At 42.6% G+C, this 18384-nt stretch overlaps 1 protein-coding gene across 1 annotated transcript in view; it reads right to left on the reverse strand.

The window, feature by feature from the left end:
• ATG7 (autophagy related 7) overlaps window positions 1–18384 on the reverse strand; it is a 288071-nt gene that overhangs the window by 145377 nt on the left and 124310 nt on the right. The window contains exon 18 of the mRNA XM_088472722.1: window positions 8739–8861. Coding sequence (XP_088328848.1) covers window positions 8739–8861 — 123 coding nt within the window. The remainder of the gene's footprint in view (window positions 1–8738; window positions 8862–18384) is intronic.

Genomic DNA, 18384 nt, shown 5'->3' on the forward strand with positions numbered 1-18384 from the left:
CTGTAATGGAGCACACATTGTAAGTATATCAGCATACTTCCTTGGGCACAAAGCACCTGTAATTCATCACAAATCCTTGGGCACACACCCACTCATGTACCCATCAGAGGGCGGTAGCCATTTTTTTGAAGCACACATTCTTCTTATTCTTCTACCAATGGTGAAATGAGATGGATGACTGTATTGCACCCCAGCCTCCAGGGAGATCACTATTATTTCAGGAAATCTCACTGACTTTCAGGGAGAGTTGGCAGGTATGCATTGGTGAAGCCTACAGTGAAATCCATTTACCAGTGGATATTCCAATGTGGTACCAGTGGGCATCTGGGCTAAAAAAACAATATTTGCAGATATTCAACAATTGGAATAACATCACTGTGCATAATCCCAAAATAACTATGCCGCTTGATAACGATCCTTTAAAAAATCAGTAAGAACATGTATAAGCCTTGTTGTTAAATGTACGTATTGAACTAGAAGTAACTTAAGCTGCCCACACACATAGCGATATTTTACCGGATCTGGCCGATTCCGACACATTGGAACGACAGATCGTGTAAAATATGGCCAAATCCTGAGTAAATCGTGAGTCCCCACTCGGGATCACGATGCGATGCCCGTCCCCGATGGTCGCACATCGCATCGTCAGATCTGCCGTGCAGTAGGGCAGATCTGACAATCTAGGAGGCGATGCACTGTAAAAAGTCTGGATGCAGGAGAGATCGTATGAAGATTGGACACCAAATTGTGTGCAGATCGTGTGCAGAGCTGCCGAGGAGAGTTTCAAGGGAAATCGTACACATCGGCTGATCGTGAGCACATCGCTATGTCTGTGGGCACCTTTAGATCACACGGCAGAATTTATTTCCATTGCCTGGGACATACAACCCTGGGATTTCTGCATGGCAAATAACTGCATCCAGAGAGAAACTTTTTGTCCATTGGTACGGTAAAACTCTGCCTGGTAATACAAATGCCCAATGATAGAAATACATGGTGAAATAGGACAAACGGCAGCTAGAAAGATAAAAATCATCGTACAAGCCAATGTTCTAAAGTCATCCTAAAGGCGAGAAAAACCGCTGAAGAATGAACACATTTCACATAAAAGAAGAATTAGATCTGTACGTTATAAGTTTTGTAAGGAGAAAAAAAGTCCACACTAGGGACGGGGGATTGCAATTACATGACTGTCCAGAATCATTAATACATTTTCAGACAGTCGGCTTCTTTTTTTTCCTGCTGAACCAGCAGCAACCTGACACAGCACGGGGTTTTATTTCCTATCCTCCTAAAGAACTGGGATGGTCCCTTACGGCCTTGTGTAATTGAGGGCCGGGGTTTCCTTTTCTAACAGCCAGCAGTAGATAATAAATCTAAGCACTCTCTTTATGTCCCTGCAGATAATGGTTACTGTTGCTAAGTAACTTTTCTGTGCAAGAAACACAATGAAATTTTGTTTTAAAGATCCTAAAACACGTTTTAACACGACCCAGGAAGTCAGCTGCCAAATATAAGGAGAGACATCACGTGAAACCGTTAAAAAAATTAAATAAAAATATCTTGATCTGAGCAGCTCTTTTCATGCTTGGACACAAATGGAACAGACAATCCCATGAACTGAGATGGAACGAGAATAAAAAAAAAAAAGTATAAGGATTAGATTACAGTGGAAAATATCATACAGAGGAATTATAACATTTAGGGTCTATTTACTAAGCAGTGTTAGGAGACAGAGTGAAAAGTGATAAGAAAGTGATAAGGTGCCAGCCAATCAGCTCCCAACTGTCATTTTTCAAACACAGCCTGTGAGATGGCAGTTCCGAGCTGATTGGCTGGCACCTTATCACATTTCACTCTGTCTCCTAACACTGCTTAGTAAATAGACCCCAGAATGTGCAGGGAAAGGTTACTAGACTGAAAACAATTGTTACCTGGAGACAGAATAGGGGAAAATCTGGTATAAAATAGTTTAAATAGAAGTATGGCCTCTCTGAAAACATGAATGAAATAAAACAGTGGCACAGTGGTTAGCAATGCTGCCTCACAGTGCTAGTGTTAGGAAACTGGTGTAGTACCCCAGAAGAGACTGATATGAATGAGTACTTAAGCTTGGTACACACGGAGATATATCGGATGATATATCTTTCAGACGCAGATTTGAACGATATATCAGTCACATTTCTCAGTGCGTACGCACTATCGCGCTGTCACAAGCGTCGTTGGTCGCATCTTCTGATTTGCTGTGCATGCGAGACAGATAAGAAAATCCAGGGGCCGACACCATACCTCTGGATGCGGCGAAGGAACGATATATCGGACGGCTGTACACGAGATCGTGCAGTGTGATATAGATTGTACCGCTGCATCTGCCATCGCTGGATACACACATCCTCCACTGTGTACCCAGCATAAGAACAGCAACTGAGCATGCCCAAGATGGCTGCACCAACCTCTAAATAAAAAAATTATTATTAATATAAAGACATAATATACATATTCAAGCCATGGTAAATTAAGATTCAGCACTACAGCAGACGTAATTCAGCAATATCTTGGTTATATGAAGGAACACATATAGTTGCAGAGAAATAGCATTGTAATATTTTTTCCATTTATGATATGCAGGTGTCAGCACCCAAGTGCCCCACATCCCCCTTCATTGCTACTGTTCTTTATATGAGTCTCGGGGGGATATTTACTAAGCAGCGGCCATATTTTGCTATTAAAAGCATTTCCCTTTTAAATTTCTATCTTAACGCAGCGGCTTTTACAAGCCACATCTTAAGTAAATATACCCCCTGGTCTCTCAGATATGGATAAATTCCTCAACTGACTCACAAAAATCCATATTTGGCTCACAAATGCATACTAGCAGGCACCTTAGGATGCAGTCAGGATGCAGACGGTCTAAATCCCGACCGTCGGCATCCCGACTGTCTAATCCCTTCAAGAGTCTAATGACAGGCGTTGAAATCCCGACGCCTGTCATTTTACCTACGCCGGGAGCACGGCATTCCGATCAAAGGTAAGCCGGGGGAGTGTTAGGTTAGGGGCTCCCGGGGGGGGGACTTAGGGTTAGGAAGTCTCCCGGGAGGGTTAGGTTTAGGCTAGGGGAAGGGGTTTAGGGTTAGGCACCCCCGGGAGAGGTTAGAGTTAGGCACCCCGCCGGGAGTCTTAGGTTTAAGGCAGCGGGGAAGGTGGGGTTAGGTTTAGGCACTCGGGGGGGAGGTTAGGGTTAGGCACCCCTAAGGGAGGGTTGGTGGGGGGGGGGGTTAGGAAAACATTGATGATTGGACAAATATTCATCATTATCATAATAATAATAAACAATGATTTAATAACTAGTAGCATGACATCAATTCAGTGAGAAATAGCAATGTCTCATTGTGCTAGAATGTTATGATCCCTCAAGATGGTAAGCGCTTGTGTGCGGGACCCTATTATTATCCTTTATTTATATGGTGCCACAAGTGTTCCGCAGCGCCTCACACAGTACATGAATAAGTGAACAAGAACCAGTAACTTACAGTACAATACAATGCAGGACAAGAACATGGTTTATACACATTGCTGCATTAGCTATTATAGCACTCAAAATAAGCAGCAGGGAGCAGTGGCGTAAGTTCATCCTAGACACCCAGAGACGGCCCCCGCCCCCCGAATATGTGACTACGTTTCTTTTAGGCCTATTTACTAAAGTATATTTGCAGGATATAGCCTCAAAACACCCTTTTTTGGGAGATATCTGCAGATTTATAGAATCCCCAGAGTGTATCTGCATTCCGGGGACGGGCCCCGCTAGCTAATACTATGGAAAACCACCTGATGTGGGGGCTTTGAGGACTAAGTTTTAGTTAAGATACCGTAAGACTCTTTTTTATCTCCCTTGGATTGGGATAATAGGTTAGACACTGCCTTCTTGTCTGCTGGCTATCCGTATAGGGCTATATCCCTGTTTTACCACCTACTAAGAATTCCTTACTTTACGGGAACATTCTCCACTGGTATCACTAAGTGGCAGACTTGCTTTCCAAATCTAACAGAAACTAATATTTTGCGCACGCTACAGTATTCCCTCCAAACATTGACAGCTACAATTTACAGAGAAATGTTCTACAGATTATTCTATAGGAGCTATCTTTCTCCCAAACGTTGTCACTTGATTGGTATTGCAACCTCCTCTGCGTGTCCAAAATGCGCCCATTTAGAGGCATCTTTATACCACTGCCTATGGGACTGTAGGGTCATCAAAAATTTTTGGATGGAAGTGAAACAATATGTGCTAGCTGACCTAATCAATTATCTTCCATTAACACCAGAATGGGCAATATTGGGTTATATTCCAGGAATGACTAGAGTTTCCAAGGGTTGTAAAAAATTATTATTAATTATTTCGGCTGTAGCTAAAAAATGTATCCTGCAACAATGGATTGCTCCTACCCCTCCTTCATTAACCATGTTCAAAGAGAAATTATTTTATATTTTCAAAATGGATTGGGTCAACTCTTCTATCAACAAGGAAAAGAAAGCAGAACAATTCTTCTTAATTTGGGAAAGCTTTATTGAGGCTTTAAATCCTGAGATTAAAAGACAAATACAACAGTGTTTCAAATCAACACAATGGTATGAAACTAGAATACTGATACAAGACCCCCCAATAACTTACGCTTAAGAGAAAACAAAACAAAAAAACCCCCCACATAAATAAAAGAAGAGTAGTGAGGGATTGACCCTGGGAGTGCATGGCTCATAACCCCCATCCCACTTTATTTCCTCTTCTTCTCTGTTTTTATTTATTTATTTATTTTCTCCTTTTTTTCATCTCTCTCTTCTTATACTTAAAACCCCACCCACCCCCACCCCCACCCCCCCATCACCCATCTACTTTCTTCCCCCTTCATTTCTTCTATTATGGTTGAAGTCATTATAATATATTACGGTTTAATTTTCAATTGATCGGTAAAAAGAGAAAATTGTGGCAAGTCTATTACCTCAAACCACAAGTGAACTGTATGCTATAAATTGTGATTATGTCATTGTTTCTTGTCATATTTACTTGTGTACCAGAGTGTATTTGTTGACTTCAATAAAAACATTTAAAAAAAAAAAAAAAAAGATACCGTAAGACTGCCACTGTGGTGGGACTACAAAACACAAAATGCCCAGTCTACTGCCGATTGCTTCACATGCCAGGAAGTTGCTCCAGTAAAGCTCTGCCCCCAGACTCAGACGCTGGTGCCGCAGGCCCCCGTCTCCCATGCACTCTTTCCCGCAGCTCCGTCTGGTGCATCCTTGTTGACATCTAGCTCCTGGAAGATCTGCAGCCGCACTTATTGCTCAAGCACACAGGTCTGCGGCTAGAGCTTCTGCCAGGGAGGAGTGGGACGGGGAGTTGTGGGTGATGGGGGGCATCAGAGTCACACTGGCATGAGAAGTTGCTGAGGAGCAGTGACATCAATGAGAGGGGACAGGCTATAGATAGACGGAAGCGGCACTAGTATATGGTTATGGTGGCTTCTCAGGTGCCAGGAAGAGGTGCCATGTATTGAGCGGCCGTGACGGTACGCTACAGGTACATATTTACAGCCCTAAGTGGGGTTACTATATCGTGGGCGATGGAGGAGGTGCCCCTTCAGTGCTGGCGCCCAGCGCCTCCATTGTCTCCCATAGTTCTGCCCCTGGCAGGGAGTCCCTATCCCATTTGTTTTCTCTCTATGTAACTGTTAACTTTACATTCTAATTACGTGTTTATGTAACGTTGTGGAATTGTCTGCATTAGTTTGTACATATGCCGCTTGCTGTGTGTTGTTCCATATCCTTTGTATGGCACTAAGGATCCTTGTTGCACCTTATAAAAGAAAAGATGCTAATAATGTATGGAGTACTTATCTGCATAGAAACATCTGAACAGCCAGAACTGGCCAGGGCCGGGTGATCTACTAGTTATTCTATTAGAGTGCACATTATACCCCAACCACATCAGCATGGCAGTAAGCTCCTCCCAGTACTGATGAGCAGATCACACATTCTTGATACTGGATACTGCAGCGAACAGTATGAAATTCTTGTCTAGTGCAGCAACCAGGGGCTAGATCAGAATGGTCAGGTGGAAGCTATGTTAGGAGATGAGGTAACTGCAGTCTTCAAATAGCTTCCACAGTAACTTAAATCACCTTTCTATTATTAGCAGACACAGACAGGCAAGATTTACAGCAAGCGGACCTAGGAGAATCATTTTCACAAGATATATAGAAGTAAACAAGTCTACTATAAGACAGTTAGATACTAAGATTTCATGCTACGGTTTCTTAGCAGTACAAGAATAAACAACACAACACCAATGCACCGATTGGTGAGATTACAAGCTTAGCTGACCAATAGTAGCAGGCCCATCCTGTACTATAAACAGACATCAAACAAAATGTTAACATTTTCAATGATTTTTTTATTTTTTATTTACTCTTTGGACATTGTTATTTATGGTAGCGGATAAAGGCCCTCATTCAGAGCCGTACGCTCTGAGCAGAGCGCACGCTCTGAATGAGGGCCGGCCTCCATGAAAATGGAGCGTCCTTCTGGACGCTCGTATAGCTGTGGGTCACCACCCACAGGCTATACGAGCGTGCATTTTGATGGCCGCGATGGTCGAGACCATCGCGACCATCGAATTTGCGAGCCGGAGCCTGCGGTTGAGGTTTTCAACCGCAAGCTCCGGAGTGATTTTGGCTCTATCAGAGCCAAAATCACTCCCACTGACATCACTAGTGATGTCAGTGGGCCAGCTTTTGACGGGAGGCGTTCCCCGTCAGGGAGGCACGCCTACCAAAGGGGGCGTGCTGTCAATCAACATTGACAGCACGCCCCCTTTGATCGGACACAAGGAGCGAAGGACTTTCCGACTTTCCGTCGTGCGCATGCTCAGTCCAGAACATCGACCCACTTGCGAGTGGACAGCCGCTCGCGAGTGGGTCTGAATCAGGCCCAAAGTGTTCCAAGAATGAGGTTGATATCTTTGCCTCGATACCATCTCACCTCTACTGAAGAAGACAGCCTATGTTGCTGCAGGTCAGAGAGATCAGGAGACAGGCCGAAAAATAACCTGTACTCAGATAGTAACCACCTCCTCCAACAGCCTTTGCGAAGGAGACACTTTTGAAGAAGTGATTATAGGCATTCCAGCGCCCCAATGACAGCCAGTTGTTATCACTGGCCCAGCCAGGTGCTGGCCTGTCATTGGTGAGCAGCCAGATCAATACAGTTGTATTACAGCTCTCATCACTGGAGGACACAGCAACGTGCCCTGGGAACAGCTCTATTTTGTCACCTGCAAAAGAGAGTGCAGCCCAGAGTGCAGCCTACGACAAAAAAGGCATCCGTTTTATGTATTCTGGTAGGATTAGCAGATTGGGTGGCTGTGCCAGTGGCAGCCAAATGTAGACTTACCAGCCACAGCAGGAAAAGTAGCATTTGTGGTGGTGGTGGTGTCTATTGGTGCATATCACCCAACCTGCAGGGGTACCGAACACCGTACCCAAATCATTCTGCTAGATAAGGGATGAGGTTATACAGTTCAATATATACAGTAGTGTCATCACATTTACATTACAAGAAACACAGAACCATAGAATTCAACTTTCAAAAATTATTTTTAAACAAATGATTGATCTATGTAGCATGCCTCTGTGTAACGTAACATGAAGCTTGAGCTTCCTCATGATTTAGCAAATTCCAAACGAGATAAATTTCTTAGGTCTCCCCTGTTGTAATAGGAGTAGTCCAGCACTGTAGTACTATCAAGAACAAGATTGGGTTTAATTTCTAATCACATCAGTTAGTGCTGCTGAATTGAGTAGTGATTCTACAACATGTACAATGCACATCACTGCAAGCCAGACATTCATGTTTCAGAGACGGATTGTACTGCACAGCTGACCAGAAGAGGCTGTGCCATACCGTCCAACAAAATGCCAATGCAGCAGGAGGTGTGTATGGGAAATAGACACCTTCTGCATTGCATTTGTAATCCTCGGATCGCCATCGCAACCACCGCTCCTTTGGCCAGGCTGCGTAAACCGAAGTCTGGCCAGTGCCTGGTCACTTGCTAAGCCAGGAAATCTGCATCCACTGAAGCACAGCCTGGCCTCGTCCCTCCCGGGAAACAGGGGCAACACGCCCCCATTTTTGGGAACAGAGGCACCGCTCCTCACTGCTGTGGCTAGGGGTGACTGAAATTGCAGGACCTGCGCAGACCCCTAAACATCGGGGATGTACTCTAACCATCTAGTTAGCATACATCTCTGAGCCTGGCTTATTATTTTAAAATTTTATTTATAAAGTGACACAAGTGGTCCGCAGTGCCGTACATACAGTAAAGGGTACACAGAACATTATATTACAATACAATACAGTAACCAAAATATAAACAGAACACAAGTAACAATTAGCAACACAATTCTCCATACACAATACAGCTGGGAAGGTGAAGGCTGTCATAGAAGTGCTAGAGAAGAAGGCTGTGAGACAGTGGGGAGGAGGACCCTGCTCCTAGGAGCTTACAATCTAGGGGAGGGGAGGGGGGGGGGTAGATTCCTATTAGAAAGGGAAGAGTTATACTTTAATATTGTGACATTTAATTAATAATTATAAATGATTTGAATTGTTATTCATTATTAGAACTCATATGACGAACAAAGCAGAGTGAGCTAGTGAAAAGAAATTGTACAGGGAAATCTTACCTCTGCCGCTTGTGTCTCCTGATGCAGTAAAGTCAGACCCGTTAAATCTTCCAGAAAGGAATGCGAAGAGTTAAAAACTTTGCCCAAGAACTGGAAGCCATCTTTCTCATACTGATCAATCACCTAAAGAGACAAATATGCATAACTGTATTTAAGTCTGAGCTGTGATCAATCACCCACAGGTTATATTTCTTATCGCCAGCTCATAAAGTTCAACATCACATTCTAGAGAGAGATCCTGTTCCTCTGATCTCCAACAGACATCAACATTTTCTTCCAGCTGTTGTTGAAATAGTCCCAACATAACTGCTACTGTAGCTAATTAGTTTCATCTTCCTATTTTACTGCCCTCCTTGTAAAGAACTGGAGGTACATTGGCCTTTACCTCAAAAGGAATGGCAAACCTTGTGTAACATACGTATGAAGAGTATTTGTAGTGAAATTTTTGGATTCAGGATGTAAAATGGAGCAAGTGGTTCCTCCTTTTGGGGGCAATTCAATTAAGTGCGATGTTGAATAGTGCCGGGAATGAGAGCCCGCAGCTATTCATTTGTCCGAATCGCGCCCTGCACTTAAGTCGGGAGAAGCAGTTTACTGCACCTAATGCCAGGTTTTTAGTTATGGTAAACATCATTCACCGTCTTATGTGCCAGGCGCAATGTTGTTAGCGCGCGTGGTAAGCCCGCAGTTAGCAACGTGGCACTAGCTTAATCAGATTTCTGCTCACAATAATTCTCTAGTCATGGGTTTACAGAATGGACATTTGAATAAGTCCAGTCAGTCATTTGCGGCGCTATTCAAAATCGCATTTAGTTGAATACCCCCTACGTTCAGTATAATCAAGTCCATGGTTATGGCACATAAGTACATGCTGGATACAGTATAAAGCCAGAAGGAAATTGCAGAAAAAGGAGTATTGTAACGCTATGAAACAAATAATTAAATTAACAAAGCAGTGTAGAATAAGCTTATAGCATACTTGCCGACAATCAGCTCCAGCCTTCCGGGAGGGAGCTGATTGTCGGCTAATAGCGGGGGCGGCCATTGGGGGCGGAGCCGGGGTGGGGCGGCCATTTTGTGTCACACTGGGGGCGGAGCCGCACGATCGCATAATCGTGACTCCGCCCCCTCTTCACAATGCCGTGGCATTGTGAATCAGGAGGCGGGGCCACGATGACGCGATTCTGCGCGAATCGCGTCACCGGGCCCCCCGCTGCGGGGATTTCTGTTTTTTTCAGGGGGGAGGTGGGGAGGGTGTGAGACTTCCGGGAGGCTTGCCTGCCTTTATGGGGGGCCGGGAGCGGCACCCGAAAATCGTTAGGCTCTCGGCCAAATCAGGAGGGTAGGCAAGCCTGGCTTATAGATAGGGTTCCTTAATGCTAAGTAGTAAATTTATTAGGATTCACGGTTTCTTGCCAGGTTCAACTTTGGAATTTAAAACAGCAACGATATGAAAAGCAAAACACCCATGACCTGTTTGAGTTGGGAGTAAAGCTAAAAATAACAAATACCTGTACATTGACAATGCAAGGGGTGCAAATACATTTATTGTTTTAGCATGCAGGATAACTATTTGATGCTTTTGCATGTAGCCCACAAATGCTGGAAAGCTGTATTTTGACACTACATTTAGATTTGAGTTTGGACACGCCCCTCTCACACCTAAATCTCTCTGCACATTTTAAATCTGCCCCAACTGCAGTGCAGCATAGTGTTACCAAGGTGCACAGTTGCAGTGGTGGCTCCAGAGGTGGGGCTGCAGCGCAGTCCAAAATTCAAATAGGGGAGCTACAGTACACCGTCATTTCAAACGCTGCCAAACATAGGGCCGTTTCCAATTAGCGTCAAAAATGGAAGTTTAAAAAAAAAAAAAAAAAAAAGGCGAAATTTTCACCAAAAAGCAAGCGAAGACGGCAACAGGCGAAAAAAAACTGGAGAAAGGTTTTATCCATCCCAGACCAGGAGAAAAAAAATGCAAAATCCCTATTTTTGGCTAAAAATGTGTGGATTTCTTTCAGAACCCTTTGAACACTCCCTCCCCTAATGATAAATGACCACAAAAAAAAAATATCTTAAGTTGTGTACTTTGGCGAAAAACGAAATGCAAGTTTTGGGCGTAAAAATGTATTATAAAAAAGATAGAAAGCAATTTTTTTAGATTGGGGGTACGTTAAAATGGGTGTAAGTATATTTTCGTGGCGTAAAAACGGAATTTTAAAAACCATGAAAAAAAAATGTCTGCTGCAACCGCGTGCGATGTTTAAAACACTTGACACATCCATACCGCCCCTCGAAAAATCAGACCCAATACGTTAAAACCATTTTCAACATCTTTTTAATTTTTTTTTGGCCAAAATGTGCGTGGTTGTTTTTCGCCTAAGTATACAACTTGCAAAAATGTTTTTCACTAATTTATCATTAGGGGGGGAGGCTGGTGTTCAAAGGGTTCTGGAAGAAGTCCCCACATTTTTAGCCAAAATTGGGATTTGCATTTTTTTCTCCTGGTCTGGGATGAAGAAAACTTTTCTCCAGTTTTTTTTCGCCTGTGTTTTGGTGAAAATGTAGCCTTTTTTTTGGTCGAAAAACGTCAGTTTTTGCCAACGGCGAAAAAAACGTCAGTCTACGCTGCTAATTGAATACAGCCCTTAGATGGCTGGGACTCACTGGCAGTTGGTGTGGTTCCCCTATTTGAATTTTGGACTGTGCTGCAGCCCCGCCCTAGAGCCGCCACCAACAAACTGGCTCTTTTTTGGTTTACTCAAAACTCAGAATCAGGCATAAAAAAACACTACTTAGTTGATATACCCCAATAGTAATATTATAGCAACAAAAAAAAAAAAAAAAACAGCGAATTGTAAAATGATGTTATTGAGGGTGAGCTGTATTGTCTGACATTTTATTTGATGTCAGAACAGCTGTAGTCTAAAAAAAAAAAACAATTCAAAAGTTCCTCATAACATGCTGCCATTTTGCTGTAAGAGTATGTGATTTTTATTATTTTAAACATTGTAACCTTTCTACCTATAGAAAGGTTAAAACTATGCAGTAAATATGGACAGAAAAACTATTCACTGGTTCACGCATGCACAGATGCATTAGGCATTGGCTGGCCAAGCAGTAAGACTTCTTACCACTGCAAGCACATATCACTGGAGAGCTGAGACTTATTCAAAGTAAATTGCTGTGATACAAGGTCACAGCAACATAAAAACTGTATTATAGCTGCATTTTGCTAAGTATGCTGCTTAATGCTGAGTAGATGTCAGGACAGCACAGATTTTGCCCAGTGTCTATGAGAACTTCAGCTATACGTACTTTTCGCTTTTGATAATTATGTGGCGATCATTTTTAGTGATGTCTGGCAAGAGACCGTTTCATGAAAAGATAATAGTGAAAAAAAAAACCATAAGAGTACAAGATAGACAGAATGCTAATAAGGATCGCCACACAGGATGAACGCTCGAAGATGGAAGCAATAAGTATTTTGGACTATTCATTTGTTGGGAAAGCTCTTACAGCAGTGCGACCACTGTAAAATAACACTTAAAAAAAAGTTTAAATTTAGCGCACAGCCAAAGTCTTTAGCTATAACACTATCTTGCCATTTATCCTAAAATATGTGCACACATAGAGAAAATGATAAGACAAACCTCAAACATGTATAACAAAAAAAAAACACAACAGGTTGTGCATTAACACATATCGATGACATTTATTAGAGGATAAGTCACTAACCTAGCACCTCAGTCCCCAAAACCTACATCAGATCCCAGATATCTCAAGGCAAAATGCCAGAACACTAGAAACTATAATTGCAGCACTCTAATCTAGAAGAATTCAGTCTTGGCAGAAGGATACTGTACGCACATACAAAATAAATCAAAGCAATGTTTCTTGCAGTATTCCAATGTCATGTTTTTTTCACACTATCAAAATTACAAGATGCAACATTCTACAAGCATTTTATCCTCTATGAATACAGTATTTTGACAATAAACACAAAAAAACGTTTCGGATGCAACCAAACATTTTTCCCTATATGTTACATTTATGATGATGCAAATTAAAACTGCACAGAATAATGTGACACTTGTGTGCAAATGAGCCTGAATCTATATACGAAGTGCTACAATGCAATGTCAACGGGTTTTTTTTCACACCAAGTTCTGTTGTACTTCATCTGCGACTTAGTACATACCTTAAACTAATTTCTGTGTGGCTAAAGTCGCAGCCCAGCAGCTCTGGCACAGATTCATTGGTATTTTGCTGCGTCTGCTGGTTCGAATAAGATGCAAATTTAAAGAAAAAGTCATTACACTTCACCGCGGCTCACTTGCACCGCATGGTGTATTGGGGCTAGGTGGTATATTTACTAAAGTGAGAGTTTTTAGAAATGGAGATGTTGCCCATAGCAACCAATCAGATTCTAGCTATTAGAATCTGACTGGTTGCTATGGGCAACGTCTCCACTTCAGTAAATATACCCCTTGGTGTATGAGGACACATCTGTAAAAGCAAATGTGTGTAATTTTTTCTAACCATCACCAGGAAATACTTTGTGATTCTCTTTCTTTTTGTTGTTGTTGAAAATCTCTGTTTATTTTTAGAAGCTTTATGGGTACACTATAGAAAAGGAAAAACAGTGTACAGAATAATATTGGTCTCCAGTCTTGCAATGACCATATGTACATAATGCTTTGCAAATCAGAAGGGGGGGGGGGGGAATCAGAGTAAAAATAAGAACAGTAATAGGGCCATCTGGTGCATGAGGAGTAAGAAAAAAAGAAGGGAGTAGAATACAAGTAATGAAAAAGGAAATAGTGGATAACAGGGGGGTCGGTCCCAAAGTGGGTCATCCATGGAGTTCAGACTTTTATAAGTCATCGGGAGTGTTATGTATAATGGAGGCATACGTGCACGCATGGGGGGGGGTTCCGAGTACCTAGAACCCCCCCCTGCCCGTTGCTCCATCTACCCACACCTCCCCTCCAGCCGCCGCAGGGAGACTCCATTTGCCAGGCGCCTGCTGACATTTTGTTACCGGCGGGCGCCTGGCTCCTTCTACGCAGTGGCAGCCGGAGGCTGGAGATCACTCCTGAGCTCCAGCTTCTGCAGTGTGCACTATGGCATGACGTCTCCCATAGATCCGAGAAGTGGTGGACCGGACGGCAGCAGACGCAGGAGTGGGGCTTAAGGTAAGTATTGTGTTTGTATTTTTAATTGTATTTTTTTGTTAGAGGCACTACAACTGTGGGCATTACTACTGGGTTCACTACTAATGGGAGCACTACTACTGGGGGCATTACTATTGGGGTCACTACTACAGACGGCATTACTACAGGGTGCATTACTAATGGGAGCACTACTACTGGGGGCATTACTATTGGGGTCACTACTACAGACGGCATTACTACAGGGTGCATTACTAATGGGAGCACTACTACTGGGGGCATTACTATTGGGGTCACTACTACAGATGGCATTACTACAGGGTGCATTACTAATGTGGCCACTACTAATGGGGGCATTGAATAGGGGGCACTGCATAAGGGAAACCACTACCGGGGGCATTGTGTAAGGGGCACCACTGCTGTGCGCATTGTATATAAGGGGCACTACTACTGTGAGCATTGTATATAATGGGCACTAATGCGGGCATTGTGTAAAAGGGGCACTACTGTGTGTTATAACATGAATAAGGGACTACTGTGTGGTATAAATTGCACTGGTAGTTAAAATTTTGTTTGTACATACATTACACATTGTGCATAAGCAAGTTTTATGCCCAGATATCTTGTTATTTATATTTATTGTTATTTATATTTAAACACTTGAAGTACACAAAGTATATGTTGCAGGCTTATGCTGGTTAGTCTTTTTTGTCATTGGTTCTGTAACCAATTATTTGGAAACCCCCCTTTCAAAATCCTGCATTTGACACTGGGAGCGGATACGTTCCATCCGGTAAGTGAACCAGATAGCGTTTATTGTGGCTGAAAGGGAGAGAGGGGAAACCACTTTCCAATTGGAAGCAAATTGGCATTCAGCTGTGCGGAGTTTACGCTTAATCAGATTCTGTGTTGATCGTGAGCTATGTGGAAGTGGACGGGATAACAAAGAATAAAATGTTGAAGCAGGAATTTGAATCCCTGTTATGGTTCTAATGACATCATGGATCACTGTCCAATAACATTGAATCTGGGGACATGACCACCAAATGTGCAACAGGGTACCACGGTGGCCACACAAACGCCAACACATCAGAGATAGTAGGGTAAATAGTACAAAACCGAGGGGGTAACCAAATACCAGAGATATAAAAGTTTAAAGGACTTCTTATTAATTTGCACAGAGGTGGAACTTTTTGCCACCCTATGTTTTGATTTTAGACCACTCCTTGGGCTCAAACGTTCCCCTAGATCTCGCTTCCAGGCCAGTTCATGTGCCTCCTTCTCAGGTTGCTTGTGAGAAAGGAGAGCTAAGTAAATAGTTGAAATAAGACTTTAGAGGACTGATAAAGGCGCCACAGCGACTCCATAAGTGAGCTGGGAGACATCGAAGCAAAAGCTTGTAGTGATTGATAAAAATGACGGATTTGTAGGTATTGATAGAATACACTATGAGGAAGAGAGAACCGAGATTGGAGTCTTGCAAAGTCGGGGGAATGAGCATAAGGGTGCAATACCTAGCAAAAAGGGTATAGGGTGTCTAGTCCTGAGATGAAAAGATTGGGGGGGGGGGGGGTCGCTGTTGTTCCACAATGGGGTTAAAATAGGAAGAAATGAGCAAAGTTTATAAAACAAAGTACAAAAATCCCAGAATGACATGGTCGCGAGGAGAGCACAATAGGAGACTAGACGAATAGTATAAAGCAAGGGTATCAGCTTATATGGATATCCAAACTCTGTGTCTTGGGGGAGAATGGGAGGGGCTGGGCTGCACATCCTAATATTAAACAAGATAATAGGTGCTACCATGCTGAGACCAGTAGTTCTACAGCAAAAAGGAGAGGGGGGAGGAGCAGGTGCACACTATAAGCACTAACAATACAAATGATCAAAATATCTATAATAGACTGCAATAATTAACATGGTTTTAAATGTAAGGTTTCTTAGTACCTGTATAAGGTTCACCGTGACGTGGTAGGTGGGCAAACATCTTTGGCCAAACATGTACTAAGAAACCTTACATTTAAAACCATGTTAATTATAGCAGTCTATTATAGATATTTTGATCATTTGTATTCTTAGTGCTTATAGTGTGCACCTGCTCCCCCCCCCTCTCCTTTTTGCTGTAGAACTACTGGTCTCAGCATGGTAGCACCTATTATCATGTTTAATATTAGGATGCACAGGCCAGCCCCTCCCATTTCCTGTGTGTCTGTATTTAAGGTACATTCTGAAGGTGAGACCCCTTCTTTGGGCTAGCACTCTTCCTGCCTGCCCCAGGTGATTTTAACTGGTATGGGTCCTTGTATTGCAGTACACACATCTAATGGGCTCTATGATAGGTAAGACCTAGATAAATTAATTAGTGTGTTAGTATTAGAGATGTTAGGGACCCACCTGTATAAGGTTCACCGTGACGTGGTAGGTGGGCAAACATCTTTGGCCAAACATGTACTAAGAAACCTTACATTTAAAACCATGTTAATTATAGCAGTCTATTATAGATATTTTGATCATTTGTATTCTTAGTGCTTATAGTGTGCACCTGCTCCCCCCCCTCTCCTTTTTGCTGTAGAACTACTGGTCTCAGCATGGTAGCACCTATTATCATGTTTAATATTAGGATGCACAGGCCAGCCCCTCCCATTTCCTGTGTGTCTGTATTTAAGGTACATTCTGAAGGTGAGACCCCTTCTTTGGGCTAGCACTCTTCCTGCCTGCCCCAGGTGATTTTAACTGGTATGGGTCCTTGTATTGCAGTACACACATCTAATGGGCTCTATGATAGGTAAGACCTAGATAAATTAATTAGTGTGTTAGTATTAGAGATGTTAGGGACCCACCTGTATAAGGTTCACCGTGACGTGGTAGGTGGGCAAACATCTTTGGACAAACATGTACTAAGAAACCTTACATTTAAAACCATGTTAATTATTGCAGTCTATTATAGATATTTTGATCATTTGTATTCTTAGTGCATATAGTGTGCACCTGCTCCCCCCCCCTCTCCTCTTGGGGGAGAATGCCAGTGTACACATGAAGCTAGATGTACAGTTCGAAAATTTTTGAGAAGATCTGTGTTGGAGGGAATATGTATCTGGAGTGTTTGTGTTTGCAATGTATAGTAGACAAGGTAAAATATTCGGCCAAACCAGGTAAAAGGTAATTTGTCCCAAGTTAACAAGTCTGTACTTATTTAAGTTAGTAATCTAGAAAAATTTGCAGCATAGAGCTGTGAATAAGATTTGGTCAAATATACACCTAAATATTTAATTTGATGTGGGTGCCATTTAACTGCATCTGCTGTTTGGAGAGAGCGAAGATCTTTAGAGGGTACGCGAAAATCTATGGATTTCATTCTGTCTTGTCAGCATTCATTTTATAATTTTACAGTGATCCATATAGATATATTTAATTAAACAGATTCAGGAGTGATATAGTAGGATTGGTTAAGATTACATCATCTGCATATAACGCAATTATATAGTCATTAGGGCCAACAGTAACAACAGAAATATTACTATTTAAATGGATTTGTGCAGCCAATGGCTCCATCGCCAGAGCAAATAGGAGGGGGGAGAGGTGACATCCCCGGGTTAGCATGGCAACTTGACTGGCATGCAGCAGGATTCAACACACTGGGCGGAATTCAATTGTTTCCAGCCCCTATTATGCCCGACGGAGCTATTCAATTCTTGCTCCTGTCGGGCACGATCATCTGCTAGCGCTACATTTCAGCTCGCAGCCCCAGGGGGATGAGAGCTGAAATGTGCGAAAAGTGACCTGTTTGGGCGCCCAAACAGCACTTTTCACGGTCGCACCCAGCACTTTGGTCGGGTTTAGCAGCTTTACGCGGCTAAACCTGACCTCTATGGGCGCGATCAGCGTGAAAAACGGCATCAGTTGAATAGCGGCCAGCGATCTCCTGTAACTTTAGACAGGAGATCCGGACCGCGTAATCAATTGAATTCCGCCCACTGTATGTTGTGACACACTGCGATATGTGCCACAATAGCCCATTTCTTGTTTCGTACCAGACAGGATAGTCTTCCTTGACTTCTCGCATTGATGAGTCTTGGTGCCCAACACCAGTCATTGGTTGATGCTTTTTCCCTCCTCAGACCGCTGTACACAGCTGGGCAATTTGCACTAAGCAAGTGGATGTACAAATGTGTACACATACATCTTACCTCCATGCGCTACAAGTCGCGTTAAACATAACGCATGAGCACCAAGCGTATTTTCTTGTGACTTCATGAAAATTGTAAATAAGATTATCACCTCTCCATCATGAAAGATACCTTTTTGTATTTAGTCAAACATCTCCAAACATACAATATAATACATAATTTAAAGAGTGTTGTTGATCTCTGTTCCTCTTTTATTTATTTTTAATGTCATAAATCAAGCACGTCTCCATTAAGACCGTTATTAATTAAACTATAGCTTTTAGGTGATATTTGCCAGGGCACATTTTA

Source organism: Taudactylus pleione, unplaced genomic scaffold (genome assembly GCF_031769625.1).
Source record: "Taudactylus pleione unplaced genomic scaffold, aTauple2 ptg000128l, whole genome shotgun sequence".
Lineage (NCBI taxonomy): Eukaryota > Metazoa > Chordata > Amphibia > Anura > Myobatrachidae > Taudactylus > Taudactylus pleione.